The 14769-nt window shown below is 42.4% G+C and overlaps 1 protein-coding gene across 2 annotated transcripts; it reads left to right on the top strand.

Moving 5' to 3' along the window:
- Positions 1-1024: 1024 nt before the first annotated feature.
- LOC126493081 (leukocyte immunoglobulin-like receptor subfamily A member 5) lies at positions 1025-8634 on the top strand. 2 transcript variants are annotated; one of them, XM_050129872.1, is made up of 7 exons: positions 1025-1132; positions 1278-1313; positions 1473-1757; positions 1897-2202; positions 5451-5501; positions 5623-5819; positions 6496-8634. In XM_050129872.1, exons 1-6 carry the CDS (start codon positions 1099-1101, stop codon positions 5802-5804), a joined length of 894 nt encoding a protein of 297 aa, XP_049985829.1. In that variant the 5' UTR covers positions 1025-1098; the 3' UTR covers positions 5805-5819; positions 6496-8634. The 2 variants fall into 2 exon arrangements, with proteins under 2 accessions (XP_049985829.1, XP_049985828.1); XM_050129871.1 differs by having other exon boundaries at positions 5623-8634.
- The last annotated feature ends 6135 nt before the right edge of the window (positions 8635-14769 follow it).

Here is a 14769-nt window from a genome sequence, read left to right as displayed (position 1 = left end):
TGTGTCTCTTTTTCTTTCCCTGACCATGATGATCTTCAGTTTTCACAAATATTATAATGGACCATCTGTAAATGCTCAGAGCGCACACACACACACACACACACACACACACACACACACCAGTGAGCATTTAAAGTGTGTAACAATATAAACATTTCATGTTCCTAACTCATGCTGCACCCTGGACAGGAGATCAGTGATGGCTGAAATTCTTAATGTCCCAGACAGCCCAGCACGATGCACAATTTGCACAGTGAAGTGCTTACAACAGACTCCAGAAGAGGAACTTCAGGGATGAGACGCCAGTGTTCCTAGTGGCACCAGCAGTGAGTAATGTGCAGGCACTATGGAGAAAGCAACCCTTATTCCAGCAAGAGAACTCAGTCCCACAAAGAAAGTAAACAGCGAGGAGGCAAGAAGAGTTCTGAAGGTTGTTCCCAGAGAGATGGGGGTGGTTGATGCTGCTAAGACAGGAAAGGATGTTGAGTGCAGGAGGCTGTTTCCCACAGACCCACACACCCAGAACCATGAAGAACAGCTTTTTCCTTCTCTATCTCCCTGTGTTTTCCTTTCTGCCCACCCCCAAGATGAAGCTCCACGTATGGGACATGGTTGTGTGCTCGGTGTGCCAGCTCCTCTGCATCCACACCGCAACATCACCCTGGATCTTCTCAGAAGTGTTTTCAGGGCTAGGATTTGACTGATGACCATCAGGACCCCACAGTGCTGTGCAGACGGATGAGCTGAAAGACTGGAGAATGTTTAAGAAAGAAGAATCCACCTTCAATCATCCTCAACTGCTAGGTGGTCCAGCAAATGGAAGTAACAGATCTTTTTGCTGTTCCCTTCTTAGTGAGAGAGGCCAGAGGAGGTAACCATTTCTCTGAGAAGTTCTGGAGTGAATCCAAGCCACAGCCCTAGGGAAATGAGAGGCAGTTGCCTAGGGAGGGCTGTTTTCTTGTGTATATCTGAAGAAATAGCCATGTGATGTCAGGCATCCAATCTCTCTGTAAAGATCTCATCCTCGTTGCTGTTTGGCTATCCAGTCAGGCTCTGTGGTCTCTTCCATAAGTACAGTTGCAGCTACTGAGGGGTGCCATGACTTTCATCTTCATAGTCCTGCTCTATCTGGGTAAGATTTGAAGAAGAAAAGGGGATTGTGGTCCATAGTCAGGCTCTAGCCAATCGAGAAACCCCAGGGTGTGTAAGTGGTTTCAGTGAAGCTTGCTTATGTCGGCATTAGGGGCAAAAAGTTCTGACAAGGGACTCTCTTCTAGGGCTGAATCTGGGCCAAGAGACCTCAGCGTTGGCAGGTGAGTGTGTGTCCAGCCATTCCAGATCACTCCTCACTGGGGACTTGAAGATAACTCTCCTCAGTGGAGCTTGGGAACATATGATACCTGGGGCATGGTGAAAATGAAGGCTGACATCTGAGGTGAATGCCCTATGACAGAGCCCTCATTTCATTTCAGGGACTCCCCCCAAGCCAACCCTCAGTGTTCAGTCAGGATCAGTGATTGCCAGAGGGAAGCCGGTAACCATCTCATGTGAGGTGACCACAGGGGCCAGGGAATACCGTCTTTACAAGGAGGGAGGTCCACATCCCTGGCGCACACAGAACACACTGGAGGCCACAAACAAGGCTGAGTTCTTGATCCCATCAATTGAACAACAGTATGGAGGGAGATACCGATGTTACTATAAGACCACTGCTGGGTGGTCAGAGCACAGTGACCCTCTGGAGCTTGTGGTGACAGGTGAGAGAACACCCAGCCCCAGGCCCTGCCCTCAGGGAAGAGTCTGTTTTCACGGGTTTCCCTTGTCTCACAGCACACCATTGGAAGCCAACATGGGCTGCTTATGCCTACTTAATAATGTTACTATTTTCTTTTCTAGGACTCTATAGTAAACCCAGCCTCTCTGTCCAACCCAGTAGTGTGGTGACCTCAGGAGAGAATATTACCTGCCAGTGTGGCTCACAGCTGGGATTTAGCAGGTTTGTCCTGACTAAGGAAGGAGAACAGAAGCCCTCCTTGATACTGGATTCAGTGTTTATAAACTCCACTGGGCAATTCCAAAGCTTGTTTCCTGTGGGTCCTGTGACTCCCAGCCAGAAATGGACATTTAGATGTTACGGCTACCATGCTATCAGCCCCCAGGTGTGGTCAGAACCCAGTGATCCCTTGGAAATACATGTCTCAGGTGAGAAAGCCCCATCATTGACTCAATCAGTTGTTGACAGTGTTGCTTTTTGCTGTGATCCCTGATTTTTTCTAAGGGAACCCCAGGAGTTAGGAGGATGAGGGAAACTCAATCAGAGCCACAGTGTATGTATGTATGTATGTGTGTGGGGGTGGGGGTTATGGCAGTGGCATCTGCATGTAGGATGAGAGGGGGCAGGTGTTGGACAGACACTGGCGTTTCCACCAACACCTAGCCCATTTTTCCTAAAGGGCTGACCAGGAAGTGCTCACTGCTGACTTTGCATGGCCCTTACCCTCCCCCCTGGAGAGAACTTGACTCTCCAGTGTTGCTCTTACATAAGTTATGAAAGGTTTTCTTTGTCGAAAGGATGAGGAACTGACCTCCTCCACAGCCCTGAACTGTTTTACCAAGCTGGATTCTCAAGGCCAACTTCCTCTTGGGTCCTGTAAGCACCCCCAAAGGGGTGTACAAAATATCTTCCCAGTGGACATTCTGGTTATAGTTGAGGAGCCAAGCCAAGTGGGTCCACTTAGAGACTAAAGACTACACAGGACCAGATGATAATGGCCGGAGGAGATAATGAGCAAGATGAAATATGGGATCTAGGACCAAAGACCAGGAAGTCGGGTAAGAACAGAGTCATAGAGAGCAAAAAGAGAGCCAAGTTCCCAGAAACAGGCTCAGAATAAGATAAGCAGCCCCTCACCCATCTTTCTTCCTCTAGGACATCTCCCTGTCACACACTCTCAATGAAGCCAGGCTTCATGTTATTCCCTGAAGAGAAAGTGACTCTGCCATGTCAATCATTGATAATGATGGACACTTTTCTTCTGATCAAGCGGAGAGCAGCTACTTCCTTTTTGTGTCTAAGATCAATGTTTCCTCACTCAGCAGTATTAGGCAGAATTCTGAATGTGTGTTGTTCCGCCTTGGAGACACCCAAAGACTGTAGTTGGTAAAGCTCATCACCTTACCTGCCTGCATGCCACAGTCCTCCTGTAGAACTCAAGGTCTTAGATCAGAGAAATCTTAGCTGTTCTGTCTGTTCTCAACAGTTCACTCACTGGGAGAATTCTTGTCTCTAATTAGATGTTTAGTGAAATTCAGGAAAGCCTTTTTTTCTAAAGTGAGTCTGATGCAAAATTTGAACACAAAGATCAGAGTGGAGCATCCAGCAAGGAGACCAGTAGGAAGTCCTACAAAAGTGATGAGAGTAACACACAGGAAAGAAGAGACACAGGAAATGGAGCCAGGGGCATAGCTCAGTTGGTAGTTAATGTCTACCATGCATGAGATCCTGGTACTAAGTAAACTGAGGACCATGATAGGTACCTGTAACTGTAGCACTTAGAAGGTGGAAGCAGGAGGATCAGAAGTTCAAAGTCATCCTAGGCTACATAGTGAGTTGAAGACCAATTTGGGCTAATAAGATCCTATCCCAAAGAAAAGAAAGAAGGAGAAGAGAAGACACACAGGAAGGAAGGAAAGAAGGGAGTCAGAAAGGGAAAGGGGAGGGAGGAAATAAGAAAAGCAAGGACAGACAGACATAAAAAATACAACATACATACATACTATATATAAATAAATGAGGTAGAGAGGGAAGCAGGGAGGGAGAAACAAGTAAGGAATTAAATTGAGAAATTTGGGTTTGTCAGGCTTGGCAGTGCACACCTTTAATTCCAGGATTCAAGATGCAAAGGCAGGCAGATCTCTGTGAGTTCAATGCCATTCTGGTCTACCTAGCAAGTTTAATGACAGACAAAGCTACAAAAAGAGATTCTGTCTCAAACAAACAAACAAATAAGAATTAAGATTTAGACTACTTTATAAAATTATTTTATAAAACTATTACAGCAAAATCAAGCATAAACAAAACCATTTTCCTTCTTTATTTTTATATTTATTTCAGTTTTAAAAAGAATTTCATACCTAGCTGTATTTACACTATTTCTACCCCCTCCTCTTCCTCTCCAATTCCTCTTATGTATCCTTCATTTCTTCTAAAATTCATGGCCTTTTCTTTAAATTATATGTTAGGTGTGTGTATATATACATCCAATATGCTATATATAAAAGCACTGCTACATTTAGTGTTGTGTGCACGCACGTGTGTGGGTGTATGTGTGTGTAGGGATGACCAGGGATAAAACCACCTAACAAGGGCTTTCTTTTCCCTGGAAAAGACTGGCTCTTTCTCTCCCAGCAGCCATCAATTGCCTGTAGCTTCCTCATCTAGGGGTGGGATCTTTTGAGATCTCACCCATTCACACTGCCATGTCAACGGGTTTTATTGTGCAGGTCTTGTTTAGGCAACCATATATTCTTCAGGTCTTTGCCCTATATGGAAGACACTGTCTCACAGCAGATGCCCTAGTGTCCTAGTTCCCTCTCTTCTGTGCTACTTCTTGAACTTTAGGTGTAGGGGTTGCATCATAACTGTGCCAGTTAGGGGTGTGTAACTCATGGTAAGCTGTTCTCTGTATTTTGATCAGTTGTAGGTTTCTGTGTTGGCCTTTGTATTCTGCACAACCCACACCCACCTACAGAGAGAGAGAGAGAGAGAGAGAGAGAGAGAGAGAGAGAGAGAGAGAGAGAGAAGCTTTTGAGGGAATGAAGGAAGGTCTTCCTGCATAGGCTTAGCCTGGAACTCATGTATAGATCAGGCTGGCTTTGAACTCACAGAGATTCTCATGCCTCTGCCTCCCAAATGCTAGAATTGAAGGCATGGACCACCACCTGATCTGGCTTTTTTTTTAAATGTCCCTTTTCTTAAAATAATGGTATGGTGGAGGGGCAAAGGAAGAAAATAAAAACACAAGACTTAGAAAACACACTTAGGTCTTCACAATCCTACTTTTTTTTTTTTTAAAAAAATCATGTTTATTTTTATTTTGTGTTCATTGGTGTTTTGTCTGCATGAGGCAGAAGCCCTGGAACTGGAGTTACAGACAGATGTGAGCAGCCATGTGGGTGCTGGGAATTGAACTTGGGTTGTCTGGAAAAGCAGGCAGTGTGTTTTTTATTTTATTTTTTATTTTCAAGACCAGGTTTCTCTGTGTAAAACTCATGTTTCTCTGAGTTCCTGGAACTTGCTTTGTAGACCGGGCTGACCTCAAATTCACAGAGATTTGCCTCCTTCTGCCTCTTCAGTGCTGGGAGTAAACCACCGCCTCACAAGCCATTGCTCTTCACCACTGAGTCATCTCTACAGCCCCTCATATCTTACTTTTTTCTTTGATTCTTAGAAGCAGTTGATCCCCTCAGGCTATCACCAAACATGTCAGACCCAAAGACAGGTGAGTAAGGAGAATTCTCAGCCAGAGGACTCAATACAGAAGATGAAGTCCTGTCCAGGGGAAGTAGTCTTCTGGGGTGATTTCATCTGCCCTAACCTCTGTGATTCTTTTTTCCTACAAGCTCCAGTCTCACAGCCCCAGGATTACACAAAGGAGAATCTCATCAGGATTGGGGTATCTGTCTTGGTCCTTGTACTCCTTGGCATTCTTCTGTATGAAGATCAGCACAGCCAAAGACGGATCCAATACACAGCCAGTAGAGAAAAGAGTGTATCTGTCAAGGTGGCAGAGACCACAGAATAAGTCCAAGGATCTCAGGTAGTTCTGTGAGAAAATCTGGAGCATTCAGTGGGGAACCATTTCAGGTTCCAGGGAGCAAATGTGCTTTGAAAGTATGGAAACATCTGGGTATTGTGGTGGTGAAGTCTTCTACAGCAAATCATGATGTGATTTTCTCACTGGTATCAGCGGTCCTCAATCTGTGGGTTGCAACCCCATTTGAGGTCACATATCAGACATCCTACATATCAGAAAATTACATTACAAGACATAACAGTAGCAAAATTATAGTTATGAAGTATCAAAGACAATAATTTTATGGTTGGGGGACATCAGAGTGTGAGGAACTGTGTTTAAGGTCACAGCATTACAAAGGTGGAGAACCACTCACCTAGATGTATACTTAGCTATCTCTCTTTCCAGCTCCAGTGATTCAGGGGAGGGATAACCCTGTCCCATGAGTTAGGCTTAGGTCCTCACCTTCGTGAATCTTCTGTTTTCCTCACTCTCATGTAATATTTTCATTTACTATATGCTACCATATTCCCCACCTGCATCATGAGTCTTCATCTTCTCTACTGAGTACAAAGATCTTGGTTGAAATAGCAAAAACAATGCCCAAAAATCAGATTCCAAAATCGGAATGCATGTGGTGACCCAGCACCGTCTCTTGAAGCCTCAACTTTCAGCACCTGCTCTTTGTGTGGTTTTCTAGAAATGTGAAGATCTGCAATCAACACACTTGTGTTTGAAGGAAGTCTCTGGTGGAGTACTGCTCACATGGCTTTGAAAATATAATTTTCTTTTTTTTTGTTTTTTTTTTTTCAAGACAGAGTTTTCTCTGTGTAACAAGCCTGACTATTATAGAACTTGCTTTGTAGACCAGAATGACCTCAAACTCACTCAGATCCACCAGTTTCTGCCTCTTGAGTGAAAATATAATTTTATTAATAATAATTAAATACTTAAATTTGAGAGAATGTGGGAAGACATGAAAGGAATTGGAGGGGAAAAGGGAAAAGTAGAAATGATGTAAATACAGTACTTATATGATATATTTGGAGAAATTAACTCATCTCACAATCCTGGTCTTGTCTAATTACTGCATATAATTACAGTAACAACTTTAAGGAAACTTCACAACACCAACTAAATGTCATTTATTTGGAGTTTAGAATTGATGTATGAAGCAGATATATTTTTACAGCATAAATTCCATTGTTCACTGCTGGTATTTATAAAAGAAGCTGGCATGTACACGAATCATTCTTAGGCCACTATGCTATAAATGCTGAGTAGTTCCACAAAGTCATTTCTGTGTTCCTAATATGGGTCTTTAATTTATATATTGTCCTTGCTGGAATACTTAGGGCTTCAAGTACAAAGCTGAGCAATATATGGAAATAAGGGATATTGACATCTTCCTCCTGATTTAAAATGAGATTTTTGGATTATAATTGTTAAATATAATGTTTTTATTTTATGTTGTAATTAATTTTATTGAGCTATACATTTTTTGTTCCCCTCCCTGCCTCTCCTCTCCCCTCCACCCTCTCTCAAGGTCCCCATGGTTCTTATTTACTCAGGAGATCTTGCCTTTTCCTACTTCCCATGTAGATTAGATCTATGTATGTCTCTCTTAGGATCTTCATTGCTATCTAGGTTCTCTGGGATTGTGAATTGTATACAGGCTGGTTTTCTTTGATTTATGTTTAAAAACCACCTATGAATGAGTACATGTGATAATTGTCTTTCTGGATCTGGGTTACCTCACTCAAAAGATGTTTTCTAGCTCCATCCATTTTCCTGCAAAATTCAAGATGTCATTTTTTTCTCCTGGGTAGTACTCCATTGTATAAATGTATCACATTTGCTTTATCCATTCTTCAGTCCAGGGGCATTTAGGCTGTTTCCACGTTCTGTCTATGACAAACAGTGTTGCTATGAACATCATTGATCTCACTTCCTTGTGTCACAATTGCACAATCTTTGGATATATACCCAAAAGTGGTATTTCTGTGTCTTGAGGAAGGTTGTTTCCTAATTTTTTGAAAAATCACTACTCTGACATCAAAAGTGGCTGTGCCAGCTTGCATTCCCACCAACAATGCAGAAGTGTTCCGTTTACCCCTCAACCTCTCCAGCATAAGTTGTCATCAGTGTTTTTGATTTTGGCCATTCTTACAGGTGTAAGATGGAATCTCAGGTGTTTTTTGATGTGCATTTCTCTGATGACTAAGGATGTTGAACATTTCCTTAAGTGTCTTTCAGTCATTTTAGATTTCTCTGTTGAGAGTTTTCTGTTTATGTTCCATGTTCTATTGGATTATTTGTTCTTTTGATGACCAATTTCTTGAGTTCTTTGTATATTTTGGAGATCAGGCCTCTGTCTGATGTGGGGTTGGTGAAGATCTTTTCCCATTTTGTAAGCTGCCATTTTTGCCTTGTTGACCATGTCCTTTGCTTTACAGAAGCTTTTTATTTTCAGGAGGTCCCATTTATGAACTGTTTCTCTCAGTGTCTGTGCTACTGGGGTTATAGTTAAATATAATGTTAATTTCAGTAGTATCATATTATCTTATCGAATATAAGAATATAATAATGGAAACATATCACTGTTTCTAATTTTCTGTGACTGCGTGAAAAAAATTGACATTTTTGTATCTACATAAATGTCTTCATCATGTGTGTTTTCATTTTTTCCTTGCTGATGTAAGGGATTGTATTAATTTCTGAATGACCCAGATTTGTGAGTCTGTGTAAAGCCATTATTGATAGTGTGTAAATCTTTTACATATATTGGATTGAATTTGCTAATATATCTCTGTGCCATTAAAAATAATATGTTCTCTCACATGACAGTCTCATCATATATAAGGTTCATGCTTTCATAATTGACTCTCTATTTCTGCGATAAAGCATCATGAGCAAAAGCAACATAGGGAGGAATGTGGTCACAGTAATGAACGAAAGTCCCAACCTCAAGCAGGGCAGAACTGGAGACAAGAACTGAAGTGCAGCCATGGAGGAATGCTGCTCACTGTCTCCTTCTTCTTCTCTATAGACCTGTCCAACAGACTTTAATAACAACCACCCAGGAGGATCAATATTATTTTGTCTTGAAATGATTTTTACCAAAGAAATTAGCCTATCACTTTTTACTTTAAGCATCAGATAAATTTTTAGGATGGACAGAATAAAACCAGATCCTTTGCCCAAATATCACAGAAATGGTCTCTATCCCAGTTTCAGCTAAGCTCCTCATTTCCCTCTGAAACCTCTTGAGTTAGGTATTTCCAGTCTGCGTTAGTCTCAGAACTGTTTTCCAGGCTTGCACTAGGATAGACTGATAAACTTGGTTATGGAATCCAATTTCTTTTCTGGTACCCAGAGTCTTCCACATTCCTTCAAAACCCCACCATGCCCAGGCTCTTCACAGCAACAGCCAGCTTTTTGGTCGTAGCTTATGTATTAATTACTTTTCTGTTGCTGTAATAACACAGACTTTATAGAAGAGTTTATTTTGGCTTATGATTCCAAAGGGCTAGGGTCCATAATGACAGGGCAGAGGCAGTAGTCTGGCATGGTGGCTGGAGCAGGATGCTGACAGCTCACCTCGTGAACCATAAACACAAAAAGAATAAACTGGAAATGGAAATGGCTCAAGTCTTTAATCTTTCAAAGCCAACCTCCAGTACTTGGGAGCTAGACATACCTGAGATTTTCTCTGAGGTTCCAAAGAAAAGACAAAGAAAGAATTGGTTCTATGTACTAGTCCAGAAGCAGTCTTGGCAAGGCTGCTCTGGGGCAAGAGCCAGTATCTCTAATGAGTTAAGTTGTGGTTTCTGGCACTTGACATCCTACCCTAGGCTGTGATTACAAATCCTAAGGAAGCTACACCTGTGGTATTCTGTGTTATCTTCCCTAACATTGTCTGATTTAGCTCTCTGTTGACCTTGAACATTTTCCCCTACAAACAGAATATACCATGATATACTTCTCTTTAATTTTTAAATTCATTTTACATACCAAACACAGTTTCCCCTCCCTCTATTTCTCCCACTCCCCTCCAATTTTATCCCCGTACACTCCTCAGAAAGAGTAAGGCCTCCCATGGGGAATCAATAATGTCTGAAACATCAAGATGAGGCAGGACCAAGGCCCTCCTCCCTGCATCAATGCTGAGCAAGGCATCCCACCATCGTGAATGGACTCCAGAAAGTCAGTTCATGCACCTAGTCCCAGTGCCAGAGACTCCACAAACAGGCCAAGCCACACACCTGTTACCCACAAGCAGAGGGGCTAGTGTGATCCCATGTAAGCTGTTGGTCTAGAGTCCAGGAGCTCACAAGAGCTTGGGTCAGCTGTCTCTGTGGGTTTCCCTATTATAATCTTGAACCCATTTCTCATGTAAACCCTCCTCCCACTCTGTAACTGGACTATTGGAGCTTAGCCCGATGTGTGGCTGTGGATCTTTGTATCTGTTTCCATCATTTACTGGATGAAGGTTCTATGATGATAATTAGGGTACACAGAAAAAAGCCAATTTAGGCTTCCTTTCCACTATTGCTAGGAGTCTTAGCTGGAGTCATACTTGTGGATTCCTGGGAATCTCTCTAGCACCAGCTTTCTCCCCCAACCCTAGAATGGGTCCTATCAAGATATTTATTTCATTGCTCTCCCGCTCTATCCCTCCCCAACTTGCCCATCTGGTTTCCTCATGTTCTCATTCCTCCTTCTCTCCCCTCTATCCTTTTGCCCCCAGTTTACTCAGTAGATTTCCTCTATTTTCCCTTCCCAGGGAGATCAATGCATCCACCTTTGGCACTCCTTGTTGCCTAGCTGTGACATGAAGGCCGCTTGTTTATCCCGGCAGCCCAGAACTGAAATAACCACACAGAAATTGTATTAATTAAATCACTGCTTGGCTCATTACCTCTAACTTCCTATTGGCTAACTCTTACATCTTAATTTAACCCATCTCCATTAATCTGTGTATCACCATGTGGCCTTGGTTTACCGGGCTAAATTCCCAGCATCTGTCTCCAGTGGCTCCTTGGAGTCTCTCTCCTCCTTCTTCCTCCCAGCATTCAGTTTCATCTTCCCTGCCTACCTAAGTCTACCATATCAACAGGCCAAGGCAGTTTTTCTATTCATTAATCACAGCACACAGAGGTGACTCCCACATTACTTAGTGCTTTCTGGGTTGGTGAATTATAGAATTGTTATCCTTTACTTTACATCTAATGTTTACTTATGAGTGAGTATTTACCATGTTTTTCTGTGTCTGGGTGTCCTCACTCAGAATGATTTTTTAAAAATTTATTTATTAAAAATTTCCACATCCTCCCCTCCTCCCATTTCTGTCTCCCTCCATCCTCCCCTTCCCACTTCAGTCTTAAGAGTAGTCAGAGTTCCCTGTCCTGTGGGAAGTTCAAGGTCCTCCCTGCTCCCCCCCATGTCCAGGAAGGTGAGTATCCAAACAGACTAGGCTCCCACAAAGCCCGTACATGCAGTAGAATCAAAATCCAGCACCATTGTCCTTGGCTTCTCAGTCAGCCCTTATTGTCAGCCACATTCAGAGAGTCTGGTTTGATCACATGCTCGTTCAGTCCCAGTCCAGCTGGCCTTGGTGAGCTCCCATTAGATCAGTCCCACTGTCTCAGTGGGTGGGCGCATCCCTCGAGGTCCTGACTTCCTTGCTCATGTTCTCCCTTCTTCTGATCTTCATTTGAACCTTGGGAGCTCAGTCCAGTGCTCCACTGTGGGTCTCTGTCTCTATTTTCATCCATCACCAGATGAAGGTTCTATAGTGATATGCAAGATATTCATTAGTGTGGCTATGGGAGAAGGCCAGTTCAGGCACCCTCTCCTCTGCTGCCCAAGGAACAAGCTGGGACATCTCCTTGGACACCTGGGAACCCCTCTAGAGTCAAGTCTCTTGCCAACCCTAAAATGGCTCCCTTAGTTAAGATATCTTCTTCCCTGCTCCCACACACACCCTTCCTCCATCTTAACCATCCCATGTTGTAGGAGCTCCTTCCACTCCTTCAGCCAATAGCCGCTGAGCTACCAGCCCATTGGGGCATGGTCTCTCTCCCTTTAAAAAAGCAGCCACTTCCCTCCGCTCTGGGTCCATCTCTGCTTACGGAGACTAGGTTCCTTTCCTGATTGTGCAGAGGGCTGTTATCTGGGACGGTGATCTGTAAGTTTTCCCCCTTTAAATAAATAACCATTTTATTAATCATAATTCCAAAATGGTGTGGGATTGTTTATGACTTGCGCCTTCATCTGGCGCCCAAACATTTGGTTTTAGGACCCCTCCTTCCCCCCACTTGGCTGCCTGCTGCCAGTTTGGCATGAGCCCTTCCTCAGCTGCAGCCTGTGCCCTGCCTTCCCACGTGGATTTAAACTCCACAGGCCTGCATAGTCTCTGCCTGCCTGGTTTGCTCTTTTCTGAGTCATTTTTAAATTTTCCTTGCAAGCCCAGCACTTAAGTGGCATGAACCATAGTGCAAGCGGTTGTCGAAAGCTGCAACCCCTCTGAGTGACTCTGTCACGTGGAGGCATACGCGGCTTCCGGGTTGCTCTTCTCTACCCCTGGATTCTGGGTTTCTGGTTCGGTGTATGGAATTGATTTAATTATATTTACTTTGTTGAGAAACTCGCACTTCCCAGTTTTTAACAACTACTACTGAAACAGGACCCCTTTTTTGTCATCTTTGCAGTGGTTCTAGTTGCAACTCGGTAACAGCGCCACCTGCTGGATAATAGGTAATATGGCAGTTTTTGTTTCCATTGCAAATTTTACTGCTTTGTTTACTAATACAATGGATTATATCATGCAAGGTTTATGTGATTATGGTGATACCTTTATTTACTTGTTACTAGGTTTCAGTTTTCTTTTCCATATTCTATCAATAAGGAAGAATATGGCACTCCTAAGAACAATAGAATCTTTACGGACTAATAATGAACAACTAGTTGAAAGGATTAAAATGATTGAAAATCATATGTTACCTGAACAAACAGATACTATGATAGACAAAATTGACTCCATATGCAAAGGTACTATAAAGTTACCTGAAAGGGTTCAGGCTGTTAAATTTGACGTTCAGACATTATCACAAAATTTTGATGAGGTAACAGACAGAATGTACCTCCAAGATGGGAATCTACATGATATACAAGAAAAGTTTAAGGAGAACATGTTATCTTTGAAGGAAAAAAATCAAAGCTCTGGAATCACAGGTGCAGAATGGGGACCAAAAAATTGATACCTTAGTGAAATTACTAGAAACTCATGCAGGTCAGGAGATTCAGGATTTAAGAGAGACAGTGATAAAAAGATTTGAAAAGATTGAAGAAATTATTGAAGCTAATGAATAAAGTAAGGAGGCACAAGGACAGGATACAATGCCACCACCAGTTATTTGAACTGACATACCCAGGGTTTTAGCGACATATCCTATACTTTATTCTGACAAAGTGTCAACTTCTAAAGGCTCAAAGGGAGTCAAAGAAGCTAGATGGACTCCAATAGCAATGAATGATCTAAAAGAAATTAAGCAAGCTATTGTTAATTATGGCTTGCACTCTGCGTTTGTTAAGGAAATTATAAGGACTTGGGCTTCTAATATTAGAGCTATCCCCCATGATTTCTTTCAGTTAGTGTCTGCAGTTTTAGATGATGGACCTTCCTTGATGTTTGGAATTTATTTCAGAGAAGAATCCAAACATATTGAATAGCAAGGAAGAGCAAACGGTGTGGAGGTTTCCCAAGATCAAATTCTTGGTGCAGGAGAATATGCTGATCCACAGGTCCAAGCTCTTTAGGATGAAGAAGTATTGTGTCTATGTCACCAAGCATCCTTAAATGCTTGGGATAGGATACAAGATCCAGCAAAAAGGGTTGAATCATATACCAGGATTAGGCAGGGACAGAGAGAACCCTTTATTGACTTTTTGCAAAGATTAATTAAGGCTCTGGACATAGGGGTAACAGACTCAGAAGCTAGATGAATACTTCTTGAATCTCTAGCTTTTGAGAATGCAAACATAGAATGCAAAAAGATAATTGGGCCTTTAAGGTCTAGATCAGCATACAATGAATGTTGAGACCTTTGGCTATAATGATGAATCTTGGGTAGGAGAAGCAATTTCCAAAGCAATGAGGAGACATCAAACTGCCAGGTGTTTTAATTGTGGTAAATTAGGACATTTGCAAAGAGATTGCAGGCAAAGAATTTCTAGGAATAATATCTCCTCTGGGAATGACAAAAATAGGAGACCTCAGCCTTCAGGTATATGTAGGAGATGTGGTAAAGGTTGGCATTGGTCCAATGAATGCAGGTCAACAACAGACAGACAGGGCAACCTGATACCATCAGGAAACTCCTTGAGGGGCCTCTCGCAGGCCCCCAAGCCAACAGTGGCCCAGTTATTCCCAGTCACAGTGGAGAACGTGCCTCACCAAGAAAATTAAAAGATCCAGTTTTTGCTGTAAAAAGTAATACTGGTCTAAATGATGAATTACATGTGGAGAACGAGTCAAAAAAATCCAGTAGGACAGAGTAAACGTATATTTTGGCAGACTTCTACTAACAGTCAAAGACCAAAGCTAAGAGTCTGTATAAATGGCATTTTTATTGAAGGCTTATTAAACATAGGTGCGGATGTAAGTATCATTACTCCAGAATCTTGGCATCCGAATTGGCCTCTTCAAGAGGTAGATGTTCAGTTCCTGGGAATTGGAACCCTATCTAGTGTAAAACAAAACACAAGATGGATTGAATGCATAGGGCCTGAATGGCAAATAGGCCATATATAGCCAATATTGCAATAAATTTATGGGGCCGTGATGTGCTACAGCAATGGAATACCCAGATTAACATTCCTGTAGATCCAGGAACACATAATTCTGGGAAGGATATGATGAGGTATTATGGAAAAAGCCATTCAGGCTGTACAAGAACATATAGCAAATAGC

Source organism: Alexandromys fortis, unplaced genomic scaffold, assembly GCF_014885135.2.
Source record: "Alexandromys fortis isolate MF-2015 unplaced genomic scaffold, M_Fortis_MF-2015_v1.1 scaffold_282, whole genome shotgun sequence".
NCBI classification, from domain to species: domain Eukaryota; kingdom Metazoa; phylum Chordata; class Mammalia; order Rodentia; family Cricetidae; genus Alexandromys; species Alexandromys fortis.
Note: the sequence above shows the minus strand (reverse complement) of the source record. Positions and strands in the feature narration are given on the sequence as shown.

What these genes read in the sequence shown, in the direction of transcription:
- LOC126493081 (XM_050129872.1), top strand. Translation starts at nt 1,099, where the DNA reads ATGACTTTCATCTTCATAGTCCTGCTCTATCTGG. An exon ending in AGAGACCTCAGCGTTGGCAG is followed by an intron (nt 1,314 to 1,472) that starts GTGAGTGTGTGT and finishes ATTTCATTTCAG; the next exon opens with GGACTCCCCCCAAGCCAACC. An exon ending in CATGTCAGACCCAAAGACAG is followed by an intron (nt 5,502 to 5,622) that starts GTGAGTAAGGAG and finishes TTTTCCTACAAG; the next exon opens with CTCCAGTCTCACAGCCCCAG.